At 40.1% G+C, this 22,147-nt stretch overlaps 1 protein-coding gene across 1 annotated transcript in view; it reads left to right on the plus strand.

Annotated features, from left to right (window-relative positions):
- LOC149145345 (uncharacterized protein At5g02240-like) overlaps positions 1-22,147 on the plus strand; it is a 153,983-nt gene that overhangs the window by 89,383 nt on the left and 42,453 nt on the right. Inside the window, exon 4 of the mRNA XM_089448913.1 lies at positions 11,293-11,400. Within this exon, the coding sequence (XP_089305039.1) occupies positions 11,293-11,400 (108 nt within the window). The remainder of the gene's footprint in view (positions 1-11,292; positions 11,401-22,147) is intronic.

A 22,147-nucleotide genomic window follows, 5' to 3' on the forward strand; every position in this document is an offset into this window, starting at 1 on the left:
GCTACTACTTAATAATAATAAACCCTCAGAATTACTGCACCGGTTTTCCCGCATTGGGTTTTTCCGGGGACATTTGTCTAAAAATAATGGTGTCAATTGTGTTGTATTTTCTTTCTTGCTCAGTCTCTTGTTTCTGCATAATATTTAATTAAGTGAAGGCTGTAGTGTATTTATTACGATATTTGTCGTAGGAAACTATAAGTAATTTGTTTAAAGGAATTTAACAAATAGGTGTGATATCATCAGTTTGTTGCTGTAGGGATTTTGGGTTTAGGAATTTTTACATGGTATCAGAGTTGCGGGTGAAGCAAGAAGCGCTGAGCAGAAGAGGGAGTTCGAAAACGCTGCAGGAGGCAACAGTTCGAAACCCTAGAGGGTTGACGCAGTTCCAAGCCGGGAGGGAAGATTTTTGAGGCAATCTCTCTTCGAGTTAGTTGATAGAGAGGAGGACTTCCAGTTCGAATTTCTGGCGGGGCAGAGGGAGCAACGCTGAAGCCTCAGCGCAAGAGAGTTGGCGGGACACAGATTTTTCTTCAAGCAGTTTGCTGGAGAAAATCGTTAGAAGAAAGAGGAGAAATACGACTGAGGGAATTTCTTCCTCATAGAATTCCTAGCCAAGGAATTCGAATTTTCTAGAATTGAGCAACAACAAGGGGCAACAGTTTTACTAGCTCCAATAGGGAGTGCGTAGGCTAGCCCAACGTCAACACAGAGGAGAGAGGTGGACATTTAACTTCCCATTTTTTTGGCAGAAATGGCAACTAGTGGCTTGCGGGATCAGGACAGGTTGGATGGAGCATCCAACTACGTCATCTAGAAGGATAGAATGTCTTTCCTTCTAGATGAGCATGCCCTCAAGACATACATAGATAGCATGGTGGCTGAACCTGTGGATGCAGATTCGCTGAAGAAGTACAGAGATGAGGTGGCGAAGGCCAAGAGGATGATCCTGGATGGAGTCAAGGATCACGTGGTGTGTCACGTTGCTAGTAGAGGGACTGCTAAGGAGATGTGGGATGCCTTGGCCACGTTATATCAGGGATATTTCGAGCAGTGGAAGTTGTACTTAGAGCAGAAGCTGAGATCTTCTCAGATGCAGAAGGGAGAGCGTGTGGATCCATTCCTCATGAAGTTGAAGGAAACCCATGATGAGTCGTTTGTTGCGGGGCATACACCTCAGGATTAAGAGTTGGTTAGACTGGCCCTCAATTCTGTCTTAGATGAGTGGCAAGTATTTTTCCAGACTATCCTAGGCAAAGCAGCATTGCCTAATTGGGATGAGATGTGGGCAACTCTAAAACAAGAGGAGCTGAGGAGAGACTTGGTCAAGGTCAAACTTGACGGAAGCAGCAACAGCAGTGGGTTGAAGCCCAAAGAGGAGGAGGATAATGCAGCCCTTGCATCGAAGGGGCAGCAGGAGCAGCGAAGACGTAAGAAAGTGTCAGGCGAGGAGGTAACTCCTCAAATGTAATTGTGTTATTCATTTAGGTTGTTCATTATTATATACAAGAGGGAGTGACTGTTCAGTTCATCTCCCAATGACTCTCCATTTCCTCTATTATTTATTTACAGTAATTACAGTTGTTCACCCAATCCCTATGATTAGGTGTCAACATTTCCCCCCTTAATCTGAAGGGATGTTGGTGAGTCCAAGCATTGTTCTAAATCTTTCAAGCTTTTCTCTTCCAAGCGCTTTGGTGAAGATGTCTGCAATCTGCTCATTAGTGGAACAATGGCAAAGATGGATTGTTTTGGCCTCAACATGATGTCGAATCAGATGATATTTTGTATTGATGTGCTTCGTTCGATTGTGGAACTTTGGGTTTTTGGCCAACTTTATTGCCGAGGTATTGTCAATCATGAGTGGAGTCGATTCTACTTGTTTTACCTGCTAATCTTCCAGAATTTTCTTGAGCCACACAATTTCTCTTGTTGCCTCAGCTGTTGCCACATATTCTGCCTCTGTTGTGGAATCTGCTGGAACTGATTGTTTGCGTGATCTCCAGAAGACAACTCCTGATTCAAGACTCATAGCATAACCCGAAGTAGATCCCCAGTTTCTTTGTCTCCATCAAAGTATGAATCAGAGTATCCAATCAAGCTGAAGTCACCCACCTGTATATACTTGATTCCAAAGTCTTGAGTTCCCTTCAAGTACTTTAGAACTATTTTTGCAGCAGACCAATGTCCCTCACAAGGCTTTTGCGTAAACCTGGAGAGGATTCCAACCACAAACGAGATGTCTGGCCTGGTAGTAGTTAGGTAGTTGAGACTTCCTACAAGCTGTCTATACTTTGTTGCATCCTCAAATTCTTTTCCTTCAATGGATGTGAGCTTTAAGTTTTGTTCCATTGGTGTAGTCAGAGGATTGCATTCAGTCATGCCAAATCTGTTCAACAGATCTCCAATGTACTTCTTTTGAGAAAGGAATATGGACTTTGGATGTTGAGTTACTTCAATACCAAGATAGTAATGAACATAGCCCAAATCAGTCATTTCAAAACCTTTCCTCAATTCCTTGTTTATGGATGCAATGTAGCTCTCATTGTTCCCTGTCATCAAAAGATCATTTACATATACCACAAGTTATACAACTGTTTTGCCAACCTTCTTGACAAACAAAGTTGCATCATCAAGATCATAATGTTTGAAATCGAGTTTCAGAAGATGCTCAGTTAGTTTTTCATACCAAGCTCGCGGTGCTTGTTTGAGGCCATACAAGGATTTCACAAGTTTGCATACTTTATGTTCATGTCCTTTTACAACAAATCCTTCAGGCTGGGACATAAAAAAATTCTCTTTTAGATCTCCATTCAAGAAAGCAGTTTTTACATCCATTTGATGGACTTTCCAACCGTTTTGCGCTGCTAGGGCAAAGAGTGTCCGAATGGTAGCTCATTTTGCTGTGGGGGCAAAAGTATCCTCATAATCGGCCCTTTCCTTCTGTGCAAAACCTTTTGCCACAAGCCTGGCTTTATGCTTGTCATGTGAACCATCAACTTTATACTTGTTCTTGTAGACCCACTTGCAGCCAATTGGTTTGGTTTCCAATGGAGGATCAACCAGCTTCCAAGTGCCATTCTTTATCAAGGCATCATACTCGTTTTGCATTGCTTCTTTCCATTCATCATGAGAAGCAACTTCTTTGAAGGAAGTTGGTTCAAAATCTGTAGACAAATTCAATTCACAATCATAAGAAACATCCATATCAATAGGGGAATCAGAGTCATCTACATCACCTCCATTTTGCTGGGTTGAATTTCTAGTTCCTATCTTTCAAACCTCATAAGGATGAACACTTTCAAGTGTCTTTGTCAGCCACTTTGGGGGACCTTTCTGAGATGGTCCAGGCTGCTCTGTTGATTGAGTTGGGACTGAATCAAGGTTGAGTCTCCCAATTCTGTCAATCACATCACTCAAAGTATCATCCACTGTTGGAGTTTCATGCGGGGGAGAGAGTGCTTCAGAAGAAGATTCCACAGGTTGATCTAGTATAGGAATCCCCCCTTCAAGATGTGGAATATGGTTATCAAATTCTTGAAATGATTTTGCATTTGCAAATCTATCCAAGCGATCAAGTTGCCGCTCAACAACATTGTTAGTTTTGGATGATTCAAGAAAGATTACATCTCTAGATACAACAAACTTTTTATTGGCTTCATCATAGAGACGATATGCTTTGGAGGTGTTTGAATTCCCCAGGAAGATACACTTACGACTTCTTGCACCAAGTTTGTTTCTATGTACCTTTGGTATCAAGGCATAACATGTGGAACCAAAGACCCTGAGATGCTTCACCGAAGGAATGTGCCCATACCACATTTCATAAGGAGTCGTGTTTCTAATAGCATTAGATGGACATCTATTCTTTACATATACAACACATAGAACTGCATAAGCCCAAAACATCAATTTTACATTTTTGAAAAACATCATGGAGCGCACCATATTTAAGATTGTCCTATTTGTTCTTTCAACTACTCTGTTCTGTTGGGGATTATAAGGCACAATTGTTTGATGTTTGATCCCATGTTGGCGAAGATAGTTTTCAAATTCATTTGAAGTGTATTCTTTTCCATTATCAGTGCGAATAGAGCCAATATGAGATTGTGCATCATTTTCAATCCATGTATGAAAGTTCTTGAATGTTTGAAAAGCATCAGATTTGTTTTTCAATAAATAAACCCAACACATTCTGGTGTAGTCATCAATAAATGTCATCATATATTTATTTCCATTTGCAGAAGGAACAGGCATTGGACCACATAAATTTGAATGAATGAGTTCAAGTTTTCTATGTTCTCTGGAATGTGAATCATGAAAACATTGTTTGCCATGCTTTTCTAGAATGCAAGCATCACATTGCTTAAGTTTTCTAGGAATTGTAGGCAAACCAGTAACACCATTTTTTTCAACAAGCGGAGGCTGTCATAGTTTAAGTGTCAAAATCTAGCATGCCATAATAAACTTGATGGAAATGTACCTTCTTCATAATGAGAATTGTATGAGAAATTTTGTGCATGAGCAGAGGTACCCTGCAGCTTGAGAAGCCTTTCTTCTTCTATCCCCGTCATGACAAGTGAGTGGTCTGATGCTTTTCTCACCTCAAGCTTGCCATCAAACATGTGAATGGAGTGTCCTTGCTAGCGGATGTGGACCAAGGACAACAAGTTTCTCCTCAACTGTGGGAGATATAAAACATGATACAAATGAAAGTCTGGAAGACCAAGCAATTTAACCAAGATTGTGCCAAGCCCTAATGGCTTGAGTTTTGATTTGTCTGCAAAGTATACTGCTTCATCAACATTGTCAATAAATTATTCAAAAAAATCTTTTCTAAGAGTCCTGTGGCAAGTTGCTCTTGAATCAAGCAGCCAATCATTTTTCCAAGAAGCAAGTGAAGCATTAAATAAGTCTTCATTTACTCCAATATTACAGTGTGCCACAACATAGTGAGCGGATTCAGGTGCCTTACCTTTCTCTTTGTCATTAGTTTTACCTTTGGGTTGGTTTATTTCCTGCTCAATTCTGTCCCAAGGCAACTTGCATGTGGATGCATCATGTGATCCATCTCTTTTATGCAGTGCAAATCTGACTTTTCTCCTTGAGAGTGTCTGCCCCCCCGCCCCTGAAATTTCTTCCTCTTCCTCTTTGACCACCTCTTCCTCTGGAAGAATCTTGTGCAAGATTCTTCTCTTTATGTGCAAGGCACAGAGCCTCTTCAGAAGACTGAGGCGCTGTCTTCTTCCCAAAAGCTCTCTCTTTCTGCAAATTTTTTCACGAGGGAGTTAAAGGTAATATCTTTGAGGTTTCCATTTGCTTGCAATGACTCAAGATAATTTGAATAAGTGGGATAAAGTGCCTTGAGAAAAGCTATTAGAGGAATGTCCAATTCAAAATTAGTGACTTTGATATCATGCATAATAGATTTTACTTCTGATGCAAGAGCAAGAGGATCATCATTTTGTAATTCAAAGGTGAACAATTTAATCATGAGTTGAACAACTTCAAGTGCAGAGTGTGAGTCATAGAGTTCCTTCAGTTTTTGTAAGGTTTCGAAAGCATTTGAAAATGGTGAAATATGGCGACTCACCTCTTCATTTACTGATGCTGCAATCAGTGCATAAGCCTTGCTGTTCTCGTTTTCCCAAATGGCGAATTCCTTGTTTGAGGTAGGTTGTTGTGGCTCTGTCTCTGTTTCCGACACACACTCCTTTCCACAGCTCATTAAATTTGAGAGTGTGTTTGTTTTTCCGTGACCATTCTAGATAGTTCTCCTTCCCAGTGAGAATCACTCCCACAATAGATATTAGTGAATGCATTTTTAAATTTTTTTTCACCTTGCTTCCAAAAAAATGCACTTCTGGTGGTTAAAAATTGCACTCTGATATATTAAAAACAAAGGTATTATTTTGGGGAGGTAATATATGGGGGAGGGAATATTTAGGGAAGGTGGTATATGGGTAGCCAAACCAGTCAAACGCAGGAGCGTTAACTATGTCAACCACTTTGAAAACAACGTTATGAAAACAGCATTATGGGAGCCCAACTGTGTGGTATATTGGGATAGCGTATATATGAAAACATCAGTAGCGCGGAGACAACTTTATATATACCAACGTATATATGAAAACAACATTAGCGTGGAGACAACATTATATATGTGGAACAACGCTTATATATACCAGCTTTATATATATATGGAACAGCGTATAGAGGTCAGTGTAATATGGAGTAATATGGAGCAATGTTTATGAATACAGGAAGCAATATTCCATGTAGAAGATTTAAAAGTCCACCTCTATGTTTGCAGAAAACGACCTTCAATATAAGGTCACGGGCTCGTGGGTCTCAACATGTAACCACAGTCGTGTCACGCCAAATCTCAAGCGATAACCTTCCAGAAAGTAATCTCTCCACCAATGCCAGAAGGCTCCATCAAGCTTCCACTACGCCAGAGGGCTCCATCGAGGTATTTCAATGTCAATCAAAGCATGAACCAGAAGAAGTTCAGCTTGCAGAACTGCATTTTTTTTTCATCAGCGTAATATTCAGCTGGGAGAGGTATGAGAGAGTAGCGCTTTGAGGAGCAGCACTTATAGACCACACCAATGCAATATTCAGAGAAAAAAACGCGGCAGAGCATGAAAGTGGAGCGTGGGAGACGATACCATGTCAGGAATAGAAAAGCATATGACAGTGCACCATTCAGGTTTCTGGAGCATGACAAAGGTGTCAGTTCTGCAGAATAGGTAGAACATAGGCTAGGAGGGAGTTACAAGGGCAACCTGTAATGCCAAAGATAGAGATGGCTTTGATACCATGTCAGGCCAGGAGGTAACTCCTCAAATGTAATTGTGTTATTCAATTAGGTTGTTCATTATTATATACAAGAGGGAGTGACTGTTCAGTTCATCTCCCGATGACTCTCCATTTCCTCTATTATTTATTTACACTAATTACAGTTGTTCACCCAATCCCTATGCTTAGATGTCAACAGAAAGATGTCTCAAAGATGAAGTGTTTTAGATGTGGTGAGATGGGTCACTACGCTACTCAGTGTCCTCTCAAGAAGAAGGACAAGGATGAGAAACACGATTCGAACGCTGTGCCTGCAAAGATCGAAGAGGAGGAGTTCACCATGACAACCGAGATACCTCCAGGAGGGAGGTGGGCTGATTTGGAGTTTAGTTTGAAAGAGCTACAGATGGGCAGGATCCTTGAGGAGTCCACCTCTTGGATCAATACGTTGCTATGGGTGCCCAGTTTTGCAGTAGTAGGATGGACTAGTGTCAGATGGTGCCAAGGAGTGGAGGAGAGACAGTTGCAGTGGCTAGGAGCGCCAGAGTCTGAGCGAGTTGGCAACAGTGCAGATGACACAGAGCAGAGGTTAGCAACAACATAGTAGATTCAGAGGGTTAGTGCAGAGACTAGCAGCAGTCAGGGTCCAACATTCACGTGGTATCATATTGAACACAGTTAATTCAGTTATTTTGGATTTTTTTCCGTTGCTATAAGCAACAGGTTGCAGTGTAGTAGCAGTTGGTAGTGGTAGTGCTAGCAGTAGCACAAATGCAACACTTGAGAGGGAGCTATAGTATAGATGCAGTGTTGACAGTGGCAGTGTTAGCAACAGTGCAATTGCAGCAACAATGCAGTAGTTGGTGGACAACATGTCAGACATCTGTAGTGCAAAGGACGATGCTTCAGAGTCAGAGCAGTATGCAACAACAGTATATTGCTAGAGCACATTCCTCGATAAGAGGGGAGTGTTGATTTGGGGTAGCATCGGATATGCTCTAGGCCTCAAATTTTGCAGGGAAGCTTGGGCACATGCATTCCAAAGAACCCATAAAGCGTTTTGGAAATCCCACCCAGAAACGATTTTATTAAAATAATTAATATTTTTAATGGAGTTCTTAAGTCTAAAGTTTAAACTTAGGAAAATTAAAATATTAATGGGTATTAATCTAATTGTGGGTGTAACTTCTCGAAGAAGACAGAGATCAAGCCAAAACGATCCGAGCCTTTGATTAGGAGTTAATCTAGGCCGTTGGTTGTCCAACAGAAAGATATAAGAAGGGGCTTGAGGGTCATTTGGAAAACACACCGAGAGATCAAGAGATCGAATTTTTGAAGTGAGAAGTTCTCAGGAAGAAATTCAATTGAGGAGATTTTTTGCAGTAGAGGGGCAGTAATAGCATCTGGAGAGAGTGATTTTCTCAACCAGAGAATCATCAGCAGAGAGAGGCAAAGAGTAATCCAACGGTGGCAACGTTGAGCCAGAGGGGTTGACGCAGAGCCATGCAGAGGCAACACAGAAGCCAAGAGGGAGTCCGAAATTTGCAGAAGGAATTCGAGTTTTAGAAGTCGGGAGCTGGGGTGTGAGACCGAGAGGCAGAAATCGAATCTCCTGGGCAACATATCGACCTACCATAGGATTGATGTTGTCCCTAGAGAGCTTGACGCTAGGCTGACGCAGAGGCAGCCATAAAAGCTGAGGGCAATCATACTGGGACTGGATCAGCTAGGATTTCCAGTGATAATGTGAGGTAATCTCACAAATCTTTCTACCAATATTTCTCTTTCTGTAACTGAATAACCTGATAGGTATTCAGAGATGTATTCAGAATTTGCCACTGCTTAATAATAATAAACTCTCAGAACTGTTGCATCAGTTTTCTCGCATTGGGTTTTTCCGGGGACATTTGTCCAAAAATAACGGTGTCAATTGTGTTGTATTTTCTTTCTTGCTCAGTCTCTTGTTTTCGCATAATATTTAGTTAAGTGAAGGCTGTAGTGTATGTATTACGATATTTGACGTAGGAAACTGCAAGTAATTTGTTTAAACGAATTTAGCAAATAGGAGTAATATCATCAATTTGCTGCAGTAGGGATTTAGAGTTTAGGAATTTTCATAGGACTAACAACTGTAAGTCTAAGTGAAGGCCATGAACAGGAAAAGGAAATTGGAGAATGCATTTTGAAGTGCTACTGAAAGAAGGAAAGTCAGATCCGACTGAAGAATATGTTGCTGCATATGAAGTAGGAAGAAAAATGTATGATTGAGGAATCTCCTGTCAAAGATTTGGTTGATAGTCCTACTATGGAAAATTGAGAAGCAACACCTGTTGCTTGGAACACCCCGGAGGTTTTTATTTGATTATTTACATGTGAAAGTATGTTATTGATTGGGTTGTGTTTGTATAGGTGAATCTCTCTGAGGATTTCATAGCATGCTGGTTACCAATCAGTTTGATTGGGAGAGATTGGTTATTCTTGATCTGCTGGACCAAGTGGGGTTGAGGCTTTGCGAGTGAAGCATTGCCTGGGCAGACATCTGGTTGGCACTTAGTGCTAATGTTTGGGTCCCGAAGTTGGAAAGGTGGTGTTGATCAAAGAACTCTGTTTTAGATACACACCTAGATTTTTGGGTTCGATGGTTAGCAAGCCTAATGGTACCTAGAGGGGCTGAAATCTTGAGTCCATCTTAGTCCCACCTGGATAGATTGCCTTGGTCAGGAATCTAGTCCATGGCATTGCGGTGCCTAAATTGTTGAGTGACTGGTTGGATAGATTGCCCTAGTTAGGAATCTAGTCAATGGCATTGCGGTGCCTAAAGTTCTTCATGGTTCATATAGTTTGAGATCTTCCATTGTATATGTACATTATGAATACTTCCCTAGTTAAGATTGAGTGTTGGAAAGAGTAACTATGTTCAGTCTTCAATAATGTACTTGAGTCATTATGTAATGTACTTATCAAAAGAATAAAGAAAATTATTATTATTATTGTGACTTATTAAAGTATGGGTTTCATGCTTGGGTCACCATGTTTTAGGTCAAAGTTCCCATTGTAGATTTCTAGGATTTATTCCGAGTCTATAGAATTATTGTATATTTAAAGAGACTCTTCTTTTGCTTTCGAATCATGTAAAAAGGTTTAGTATTGAGTCAAATATGAATTATGGAACCTCCACACCATGTCGGTCTAAGGGAAGATCAAGTCGGCCTAAGACCCTATTCGACCTCACAAGAAGCCTATAAAAGGAAGGACATCGAATTCATTTGGATCATCACTTCTCATCAAGTTCGAATTCTATCTAGCGGGAAGAAGTGTGAAAATCTGTTTGTTGGGCAGAAGTGCGAAGTGGGTAGCTGGGAAAGTTTGTTGCCGGGAGGCCGAAGTGAATGCGAGTTTTGGGGAGTCTAAGGAATCAAGGAAAATCGAAATTTTGGTGGTGGTCTCTCTCTGTTTTGTACTCTTGATTGGGAGATCAAAGTCTTCCAAATTGGATTGCTGCTGCAAGTTGCTGCATAGTTGAAGTTAATGGGAAGAAGTCAATCTTCTTGATGCTGACTTGGTGTGGAGGGAAGGTCTGGTCTTGGTCTAGGGTGAAGATTTTCAAAGAATACTATTGAAAGGAATAATTACTTTGACTGGGTTTTCCCCTCGAGGGGGGTTTTGCCCTGGCATGTGCCTACATCTTGTGTCCATTATTTTACGTGTTGCTGCTTTTGGTAATTGCTTGATGAACTAAAGAAAGAAGATATAAAGAATCGTAATAAGAAGAAACATCACAAGTAATTATGAATATCGAGAAAATCTTTACTGCCTTTCTAATTTTCCCATATAATGATTTCTGGGAGATTGTGCCATGGCCAGAAGGCAAATCAGTAGTAGGCTTACATTGGGTGTACAAGGTGAAGCGTGGAGCAGATAGGAGTGTGGAGGGACCTTGATTTCTGGGGAAGTTTAATCCATATTATTTGCTACCCTTATTCTTCACTTAATCTTGGAGAAAATGTAACTCTGTAGTTTTCAAATCGTCCCAGTGTTCCAAAAAGTTTTACTGGCCTAATGGCATTCATCTTGAGAATAGAAAGTTTTGGGTTCTTTTCTTCTTTCATGAGATCAATCTATCTTTGTACTTGAAGTGTCTAGGACATCATATGTTTCTACATTGGAATTGTTTACTGTATAGTTAATTCAACGGATTTTGCTATGTATTTTTAATCTTGTTTTGGTATAACCTCTGCTTCAATTTAACTTGAGTTTCTTAGTTTTCTGGCTTTCATAATAATACATCATAATTATCTTTTAGACATTGACACAAACTATGCCTTTGGAGGTCATAACATATAACGGTATGGAATACATTCTAGTTTGGCAAATGTGCCTTGGAGGCATGAATCAATTACATTTCAGATATGTTCTCATTAATATTTTTAATAATTACAGGAATTTTTTTATGTTATTATGTTGATTACAATTTTTAAATATTTCTTGCAGGTTCCAAAGTTCGTACTTATTTCATCAATAGGAGTGACACGACCATGGTTTCCAATTTCTATTTTTCTCAACACTTTTAAGGGTGGAATAATGCTGTGGAAATTGAAGGTAGTCACTTTTTCTCACAACCATGTTTCATTGATTGAACAAGTACTTTTAATAAGCCTACCTCCAAATTAGTTTAGAATTTATTTATGTGGATGAATAGATTTATTCTTCGTAAAAGATTAATGAATCATATTTACTTGTGTGGATGCATGTGTCTGAATTTTGTTTTTCACTTAGCTTTCGTTGTATACAGTTTATCATGTGACTTTTGATCTTAAAAGTTGTACGTGAGATGGAAGACAACATTATCTATTTATAAGGCACTCAGATGATGTTGAATGTCTTGGTAAGTTAGTAGTACACTAAATTCTTATATACTATTTTGACTTGCATGTGTGTGTGAGATTGTTGTATTGAACTGGTGTTTCTAAAATCGAGTAAGGTTAGACTACCCATGGACTAGGAAATAATGACTGCAGTCTTTTTTGACAATGTTCAGGTTAAAACAAGTTATGTTGCCTTGGTTATATATCAGACGTAGGATATAAAAATAATATTTTAGTAACAAAAGAATATACTCACATATAAGTGCCTTGCATCTTCCCTCCTCACAATTGCTTCCTGTAATAAGCTTTTCCTATCTTGACAAGGTTCTCCTCTTCAAGTAGTTGAATCATACCGTAAGTGATTGCATCTTATCCCGAAGTAATCATCAAGCGTCCTAACTAAATAGAAAACATTCCTGTATAAATTTGGTAGTTTTTCATTCCTTTCATGTTTTTAGGTCTTTCCCATGTTTTCCCTTCACAACAATGTTTGGAGAACTTACTTTGAATTGCATTCTCATTGTGTCCTGTTGTAAAGGTTTATTGCTTTTCATGTGCGCCTAAACATTTTCTTCAATGTATATTTTAGCTCTATGTAATTTTGGATGCAACTAAGCTTTTTCAATATACAGGCTTTGAATTCTTCCTTGCCCCTTTGGCAAGCTTCCTTAAAGATTCAGCATCTCTCTATACATTTTCTGTCCATTTATTGCTTTGTTATACCTGCCTGAGCCGGTACTTCTGAAGTGAGAACTGGATTATATTTGTGATAGTTTAGCTTACCTACTGTTGAGGAATAAAAAGTGGTATGTAAACAATTATATTTAGTTTTATCTTTTTCTCTATTGGTTTGATCAACAAGTTTTGTTGTTTAATTATCTGTTAACTATTTAGTTGGCCTTGTTTTAAGTAGATATATGACTGATAAACATAGTATTATTTGTTGGTTTGGGTAATGTTTGAACCGTATGAATATTTATCTTGGGTAGTATTTCTTTTTGTAAACTCTATGTGCACTAATCACAATTAACATGAAGCATGAGTTTGTGAGGCAATCTTTAGTGTACATTACGTTTTCTTTTCTCTGTCACTGGAACTTTCCCTCAAGGATGTTTCTTGGAAGGAAACATTTAAAATGTGCTAGTTTCTAAAATGCCACTGGAAATCCATAGGAAACACCTCTAGGCATTTCTTGGACATTTCATGTTGTTAGCCTTATTTCCTTCTATTTGTTAAAGGGGGAAGAAAAACAATGTTAGAGGGAACCAAAATATCTACATTTTAGTTATCTCTCCCATTCCTTCTTTCAACTATCTTGTTCTGGTCTGCTTATTATCATAGACCTTGCATTCATTGTTCAATTATAAATGAATGTTGAGTCTCATCCTTCATTCTCCTTCACTGTTCCACCTAGTGGTAAATACCATAACTTTACAATCAGTTTGTAACTTATAATAACAAAAGAAAACTTATTAGACACTGCATGGAAAGAATTATATTGCTCTAAGATAAGAAAAAACCTTTTGTTTCCATTGGTATGGTCTTCATTTATGACCTATATAATGGACCATGTTTTTGCCTAAAGTGTACACCTAAGGCGCAATGCTCAGAGTAGGGGCTGTCACTCTTGTTATTTTTGTAGCATCAGTTGTGTTCTAGCTACAAAAATTTGTCGAGAGGCTAGAATACATGAGATCTCCAAGACCTGGAAATTGTTTTTGGAAATTCCACCTAGAGATGACTTAATTAGATTATTAACCAATTTTTTAATGTTTCCTAACTCTAAATTTATTAAAACTGGTTAACTAATCATAATTAATTAAATCAAGGTGAAAATTTATTCATTGTTTGTCGTAACAAATAAACTGCATAATTAAATTTACAGTTAGAAGAATAATTTCCAGTTACTGCAAGACACAAAATTTTCACAACTCTGATCCCTACTCACTCCGTTTAAGCTCTCTCCTAGACAAGCTAAGGGGGGTAGTCCCTGAGGGTATATGGAAGGGGGAAACTTGTTGGAACAACAAGCCTAGGAGATTAAAGGGGAGGCAGTCACTCTTATAGGTAACTTGATTAAGGATTGATGAGCAAGTGAAGTTATTATTGTTGAGCAATGATGTTATAGATATATTAAATTAGATTAATGAGACACTTAAGGATTAAGAATGATAGACCAGTGCCTTATTAGCAATGCTCAAATTGCAAATTAGAAATACTTGCAAGTGAAATGTCAAGTCACAAGATAAGTAACTGCTGCAAGGAAAATGGTAGTATGATCATATCAAAAGATTACAACAACTGAATATATGAGCAATAAGAAATAGACTTGCAGATGTAAATAAAATGCGTACTTCAAGTAAAGTGATATTCAACAAGTCTTTAAAACAAATGCAAGATTCACGTTGAGCTCATGATTCCAATTATATAATCAGCTCAAATGCAAGATGAAGATGCGAGTTCTACCTATGTGAGATGCAAGATCTTGGTTACTTTTAATTATATGCCTATTCTAAGGTAAAATCATTCTCCTTAATTGTTTTGAAACAAGTCTTAGACAAGGCTGTAGAAAAAAGGTCCAAGGAAGGAGGCTAAGGCTTCATTAACGATACCTCCTTTCGCTTCTAACTGTGAAAAATCGGAGACCGAATCCTACTGCAGTAACAGATAATATTTCTTCTATTTGTTAAATTATTTAAACAAATTATTTGCAATTTTCTACAACAACTATCAAAATACATACATTGCAACCTTCACAAATAAAATTTTGTGGAAAATAAATACAAGGAAAATACTAGCACATATAATCACAGTGAAACAGTAATTTTTGGACAATTGTCCCCGGAAAAACCTAATGTGGGAAAACCGGTGCAACAAATGAGGGTTTATTTTCTTAATCTTCAACAATAATTTATGTACAAGACAAAATAGAGGAAGAGTCATTGAGAGAAATTTACTGGTGACTTTCTCACTCTTCATAGCGATTTTCTGACCCCGAAGAGGACATCCTGTCTCTTTCGCTAGCCCTTCGGCGTCATTCTCTGTGCAGTGAATGCTTGGGCCCTGCGTCAACCCTTTTGTTGTGCTAACCTGCATCCCTCCTCTGTGCTGCCTCCACCAGATTCGTCCTGCACTCTCCGACTATGCTGATGCTCTCTCACTCCCACCTACAACTCATTCTCTGATTCGATTTTCTCTTGCTGAACTTCAGCAACTGAGAAAATCAATATGCTCTAGCAACTGAGTATCTGCTTTGGTGCAATCTGCATCTACCCATCGACTTCTTTTTATAATCTTCTGTTGGAGCACCAACGGCCAAGATTAAAACATAATCAATGGCTAAGATTAAGTAGAAGTCAATCCATGTCTTCTTCTAGAAGATTCTCACCACGACTTAATTAATACCCTTTAATTGACCAAATTTCCTAAATTTAGACTTAGGGAACCATTTAAAAAAGTTAATTATTTTAATTAAATCATCTCTAGGTGGAATTTCCAGAAATGATTTCTGGGTTTTGGAGAATGCATGTGTCTTAGCCTCTCTGCAATGTTTCAAGGTTAGAGTACATCTGATGCTACAAAAATCAACACCCCTCTTAGCGAGGAATGTGCTCTAGTGCTGCAACCTACTGGAACATCACTCTGATTCTGCAACACCTCCTACTGCGCTGCTGATGTCTGGCTCTACTGTCCACCAACTATTGTGCAATTCTGATATAAGCTGCATTTGTGTTGCTGCTGACCCTGTTGAATTGCTGTCAACTATTGCCTCTACACTACAACTCCCTCTCATCTGCTGCTACTGCAACTAAGAATCCATCTGCTACTAAAACGAGTTCTCCACCATACCCATCTGTTCCATGATCTTGATGAACTTAGCTCTCCATAGAACTTTCGTGAGTATGTCTGCCACCTGATCTCTTGTGGGTACATACTACAGTTGGACTGCCCCACGTTGAACACAATCCTCGATGAAATGACATCTGATATCAATATGCTTTGACCTATCATGAACTACTGGATTCTCAGAGAGTTTTATGCAACTCTGATTGTCACAGTAAACACTGGTCGCTCCCATTTTCTTCCTGAACAAACTCACCAGTAATTTCATAAGCCATATGGCTTCGCACGTAGCTATGCTAGCTGCCATATATTCTGCTTTTGCTGAGCTCAGTGCTACTAACTTCTGCTTCCTTCTGCACCAAGAGATCATCCTAATCCAACGCTAAAGCAGTACCTAGAGGTGCTTTTCCTGTCCATTGAACTACCTGCCCAATCTGCATCTGTGAATCGGCTCAACCTGACGTCATCTCATCGAGTATATCTCAACCTGAGTCTGACTGTTCCATGCACATATATGAGAATGTGCCTAGCTGCTGCCCAATGTACCCTTTTCGGTTCCACCATGAACTGACTAAGGGTATTGACAGTGAAACAAATGTTTGACTTGGTGTTGACCAGATACATGAGTGACCCAATTAGCTGTCTGTACAAGGTGGGGTCGACTTCCCTGTCCCTTGAGGCATCTATCTTTTTCCAGTTGGTAATCATGGGTGTTGCCATGGGTCTGCAATCCTGCATTCTGAATCTCTTTAGAATTTCTGTAGCATATCTTCCTTGCCCAAGGAAGATTTGCCGATTCTTTTGCCATACTTCCAACCAAAAAATAGTGCATCAACCCCATATCCTTCATGTCGAATTCTGTTGCAAGGTTCCTTTTGTAGTCCTCTATGGGCCTCGATGATCTCGTCAGAAACATATCATCTACATATAAAACCAGAATGAGAGGCGCATTCCCCACCATTAGATAGTAGAGGTTGGGATCTACTTCACTCTTGATGAATCCCAACTGCTGTAAGTAGCTGTCAATCCGGCCGTACCACGCCCTAGGTCCCTGATTGAGCCCATACAGGGCTTTCTTCAATTTGCATATGTGAGTGCTCTTCTCATATGTCTCGAAGCCTTTAGGCTGCTCGATGTACACCTCTTCTTTTATCACCTTGTTCAAGAATGATGTTTTGACATCCATATGGTGAATTTCCCATCCCATCTGGGTTGCTAGGGATATGATGTATCTGATAGAGATATATCTGGAAACTAGGGCGAAGGTCTCCTTATAGTCTATTTCTTCTTTTTGTGCATACTCCTTTGCCACGAATCTAGCCTTATATTTCTCTACACTGCCATCTACAACGTATTTGATCTTGTACATCCACCTAGAACCCACAATTGATCTATCCTCTGGTCTAGGCACCACCTCCCACACATCATTTGTCATGATATAATTGTACTCTTCTACCATGACATCCACCCACGCTTGATGTTGTGCGACTTCCTGAAAACTGGATGGTTCTGTGACCTGAGCCACCAAGCCCTGGTATCTGTTAGGTTGCCTGTGCTGACTCTTGTCGGTTCTAGGAGCTCCGACAAACTCTTCTACGTCCTTCAAGGTTTGACGCACTTGCCTACTGGTCCTACCATTGGTGGTGGGAGGTTCAATCTGATCCTCTACCTGTACCTGCAACTCTGTCTATTGAGAACTTCCTAGATCTCCTGCTCCTGAGCAGATGCTGTTGCTAGTCACTGTACTCAAATCCTGTGACTATCCCCCTGCATGTTCTACTTATGGTCCCTACTGCTGCTGAACTAAAAGAACATCTGATGACTGATCTCCTGCAGGCATCTCTCGAGATCTTCTTAAAGCTCTGTCTTCCATGAACTTTACATCTCGCCTCACTACAATCTTCCTGCTGCCAGGAACGTAGATTTTGTATGCCTTTGAGGTCTCGCTATATCCTACGAGATACCCCTTTTCTGCAGTCTGATCCAACTTACTACGCTTCTCATCTGGAATGTGACAATAGGCCACAATCCCAAATATCCTCAGATGACTTACCTCGGGTTTCTTCCTGGAGAAGACTCCCTCTAGCGTTTTCTTCCCCAAAGCCCTATGAGGTGTCTTGTTCTGAATGTACACTATTGTGTTGCATGCTTCTGCCCATAGGAATCTAGGCAAATCCTGATCATACAACATGGCCTTTGCTGCCCCGATTATGGTCCTGTTCTTCCGCTCTGCTACTCCATTCTGCTGCGGATTGTAGGGAGCAGTCCATTCTCTTTTGATACCTTCCTTGGTGCAGAAATCTGTGAAGTTTTTATCTGTCTATTCTCCACCATTATCTGAATGTAGTACCTTGATCTTTTTCCCTGTCATGTTTTCTACGAGAGCCTTGAACTCTCGAAATCGATCAAAGACCTCATCCTTGGTCTATAAGAAATAGATCCAGGTCTTTCTAGAATGGTCATCAATGAAGGTGACGAAATATTCACCACCGCTAAGAGCTCTGGTGGACATAGGGCCACAAATATCTGAGTGTATCAATCCCAACACGCCATTGGCTCTGTTATCACTTCTGGGAAACGCTACTTTTGCATACTTTACAATTACACATCCTAGGCATAGATCATCATGCTCAGTGGTGAGAGCTGAAACTCCTGTTACCGTCTCTCTGAACATCTTGAGTGCTCCATGGTGCAAGTGTGCCATCCTCTTGTGCCATAGTTCATTAAGCTCCTTTCTGCTGTTTTTATTATTGCCTATCAGTGCCATTGGAGAATCGATTTGCAATCTATATAGCTCGTTGCTTTGAACTCCAATTTGTCTCACCTTTTTCCAGGTGGGATGCTTGACATATACTTTTTTTTTTTTGAAAAAGTATACATTGTATCCCTTGTCCTGCAATTGGGAAACTGAAATCAGGTTCATGCCCAATCCTGGCACATGCAGTACATTCGTGGCTCTAGTACTGGTTTCTGCTTCTGTTTGAAAATCTATGGTGCCTCTCCCTACTGGAGCACACTTCATTCTATTGCCCATAGTGTGAAAATTCCTGAATCTAACACATCAAAAACCCCTACTGCAATTTATGGTTTACTATCTCCTACTTGTTCTTTACATTAACAAATTATTTAATTGCATAAACATCGATATACAGATCATGCACTAAAGTAAACAGAAACAATAACACAAGGGACACCGTTATTTTTGGACAATCGTCCCTGGAAAAACCCAACGCGGGAAAACCAGTGCAACAGATATGAGGGTTTGTATTAGTAAGCGGATTTTGTGAATACAACTAGGGTGCTAGAAATGGCTCACCCAACAGAGAATGTCCTCGGCAGTAGTACCTCTATCCGGAGACAGATATTCTGGCAAATTGGCTGTTCCTTGTGTTGGACAACGAAAGCTGCTCCAAGCACTGCTCTGGAATTGCGTCACTATTCAGGAACTCCGTCACCCTCTCCCGTTGATCTGCTCTCAGTCTGCCCCACAAAATCTCCCCAACGCTACCTCTGAAGCCCAGCACCAATCTCTACAGCCCTCTGCATTGCCTGCCTCAGCCTCTACGGCCTCTTGCGTCCTCTGCGTCAGCTCCTGCTGCCTCTATGTCAACCCTTCTAGGGTCTGCATTGTCTCTCTGGCATTACGCTGCCTCTCTGCTATGTATTCTTCAGCCTCGGATGAGAATCCCTCGCTGAACGACCCCTCACTGCAACTGATTACTAACTCGATTTTCTCGGCAAACCTCGCCCCATAAAATCGAATTCTTGATCTCTCTTGGTGTGTCTCCAAATGACCCTTAAGCCTTCTCTTATACTTTTTCGGTTTCCTGTTGACGATTCAACGACTGAGATTAAGTCCCTAATCAACGGTTAAGATTAGAACTGGCTTGATCCTCGTCACTTAGAACTTTCTCACCCATTTTATATCAATACACATTAGTATTTTTATTTTCCTAAGTTTAGACTTAGGGACCCATTAAAAATATTAATTATTTTAATATCTCTTCATCCGGGTGGAATTTCTCCAAAGGATTTTTGGGTCTTGGAGATTTCATGTGCCTTAGCCTCTCCACCAAATTTCATGGCTAGAGCATATCCGATGCTACCCAAAATCAACACTCCCTCTTAACGAGGAATGTGCTCTAGCAATGCTTCACCATAGAAGCATCACACTGATCTTCCGCATCGGTCCCTTGTGTTGATGCTTGGCCTGCTGCCCCACATCCACTGCATTGATGCTTCTTGTACTGCTGCCCATGACACTGCCACTGCCACTGCTATATCTGTACTGCAGCTCCCTCTCAACATGCTGCATCATGGTGCCCATAGCACTGCCATTGCTAACGGCTGCAGTGCAACTTAGTTATCGAGAAGTAAGTAACTGACTTCTCCCAAACACTGACATCCCAACTAGTCTGGAAGCCTCGTGATGCTGAAGCTACCTTAGTTGCTATCCCATGCTCTCTCTGCTGCCACTGCGCTGCTGCAAACACCTCTGTCCCTCTCACATTGTTGCAACCTCTACTGCGCTGCTACAGACTTCTGCACTTTAGCACTGCCCTTCCGTTCCATCACCCCTTGCTCCACCTAACACCTGTCATCATGCTACTGTCATTAAGGGCTCCCGTAGCCGTATGTGATCCAAGAGTTTGGGCACCTCAAGGATCTTGCCCATCCATGTAGTCCTCTCGACTACAACTCTATATCTCGCCACCTCTTCTCTAGAGGCGCATGAGCACTCATGGCACAATCGTCATCAGTCTCGACATCCTTCTCCGCCTTTGTTGGAGCAGCGTTTGAGTTAGAAGCTTCTCCCTTGCCTTTCTTCTTGGGGCACTGAGAGGAATAATGTCTCAACTCCCCACAGTTGAAGCACTTGACCTTGGAGATATCTTTTTTCTTCCTCTTTTGAACCCCCTGCTGTCCTGCAGATGCTAGAGCTGCATCCTCTTCCTCTTTCTTGATTCAAACTCCCTTACCACTACTCCCCGCTTTGGTCAATCTCCTGATCTCTTCCTGTCAAAGAGCTGCCCACATCTCCTCCCAACTGGGGAGAGTCGCTCTACCCAAAATGCTTTGGACAAACGTCTCCTAGTCCTTGGAGACTACATTCAGAGCCGTTTTGACCATGAATTTTGGATTTGGTGTAGACCCCACATAAGTAAGCTGGTCGCGAATTCCTTACAACCTGAGAAGGAACAGATCTATCTCCTCTCCTTTCTGCATTTGATATGACCTCAGCTGATTCTCTAATAACATCTTCCGCTGCATAGAAGAGCCCTGGTATAAGGTGGTCAGCATTTGCCACATCTCCCTTGCTGTGTTCTTTTCAGCAATATGTGGTATGACATGATCCTTGACCTCGTCTAGGATCATGCATTTCGCTTTCGCCTTGGCCTCCTCATACTTCTCATTTGCATTAGGGTCAACTGGGATAGCTACGGTTTTCATGGCATAGTCCTTGATGTGATGTTTATCTAGGATTGCCAGGACCCTGGCCTTTCAGATAACAAAATTGGAAGCCTCGTCCAATCTATCCTAATGCTTCAATCTGTTTATTGCCATCTTTGCTCCTCTTCGCTAGACTCCCTCAGAGTCCTGATTTCCCTCTCAGAAATGCTCCAGCCACTATCGAACCACTCCTCTCTAATCCTCCTTTGCGGCTGCAACACTTTTCTAGATTTCTTGGCTAGAAATCTGTCAAGGTAGTGCTTCCCTCTACTTTGGTTCAGTCTCCTTAGACATTGTTATGCATTGACAGAAACAACGTCCCACAAGCTCCACAAATCAGAATCTGCTCAGCTTCCTTTGCCTCGACAACTGAAGAATTTGAGGCCTTATGGCTCTGCGCAATCACAGTGAGAGCTGGATTAGCTCCGCCTAGCTGCTGTGTCAATCCTTCTTGGCTGAGAAAGATGACTTGGCACTGTGTAGGCCTGATCTGCCCCCCTCTGTGTTGATTTCTGGTAGCATCAGATGTAACAATGTAAACTTTGAAACGAGAACTGATATTGTTACCCGTTTCGTAGAGATAGCAAAAAAGTGATCCGATTTTGAAAAGGGGCGATGCAGAACACATATTTTTTTAGAGCAAAGTTTTTGGCACTTTAATTTTTTTTTTTTATGTACATTACGTTTTAGAATGTTAGTGATTTGCACGCTGATTTAAGAAAGTGGTGATTCTACATCATGCCTTTTTTTTAAAAGACCTATCTTTTGACTTCAAATTTTCTGATGTATGAAATGTAAATAATTATTTTCTAAATTCAACAATTTTTGACACTTTAAATTTGTTAATGTATAAAGTGGATATATTTTTTTAAAAGTTCCATTTTTTAACACTTTAAAATTTTTCATGTCAATTTATTTTTGACATAAAAAAATATAAAAATATATATAAAAAAGACAAATAAAAACATAAAAAATGTAAAAAAAAAAAATTATCTCATAAACAAAAAAAGAATTTAGAAAAAAATTAAACAAAATTTAAAAAAACTATAAAATTAAGTTAAGTAAAAATAGAAAAATTAAAAAAACCAATAACAAAAACTAAAAAAAAAAAAAAAATATTAAAAACATACTAGATAAAAAAAAAAGAAAATTAACAAAAAAAATTTAAAAAATACTAAAACTAAGAT

The sequence above is a fragment of the Pinus tabuliformis genome, chromosome X, assembly GCF_031772625.1.
Source record: "Pinus tabuliformis cultivar Carrire ecotype Pingquan chromosome X, CPIR1, whole genome shotgun sequence".
NCBI classification, from domain to species: Eukaryota; Viridiplantae; Streptophyta; class Pinopsida; order Pinales; family Pinaceae; genus Pinus; species Pinus tabuliformis.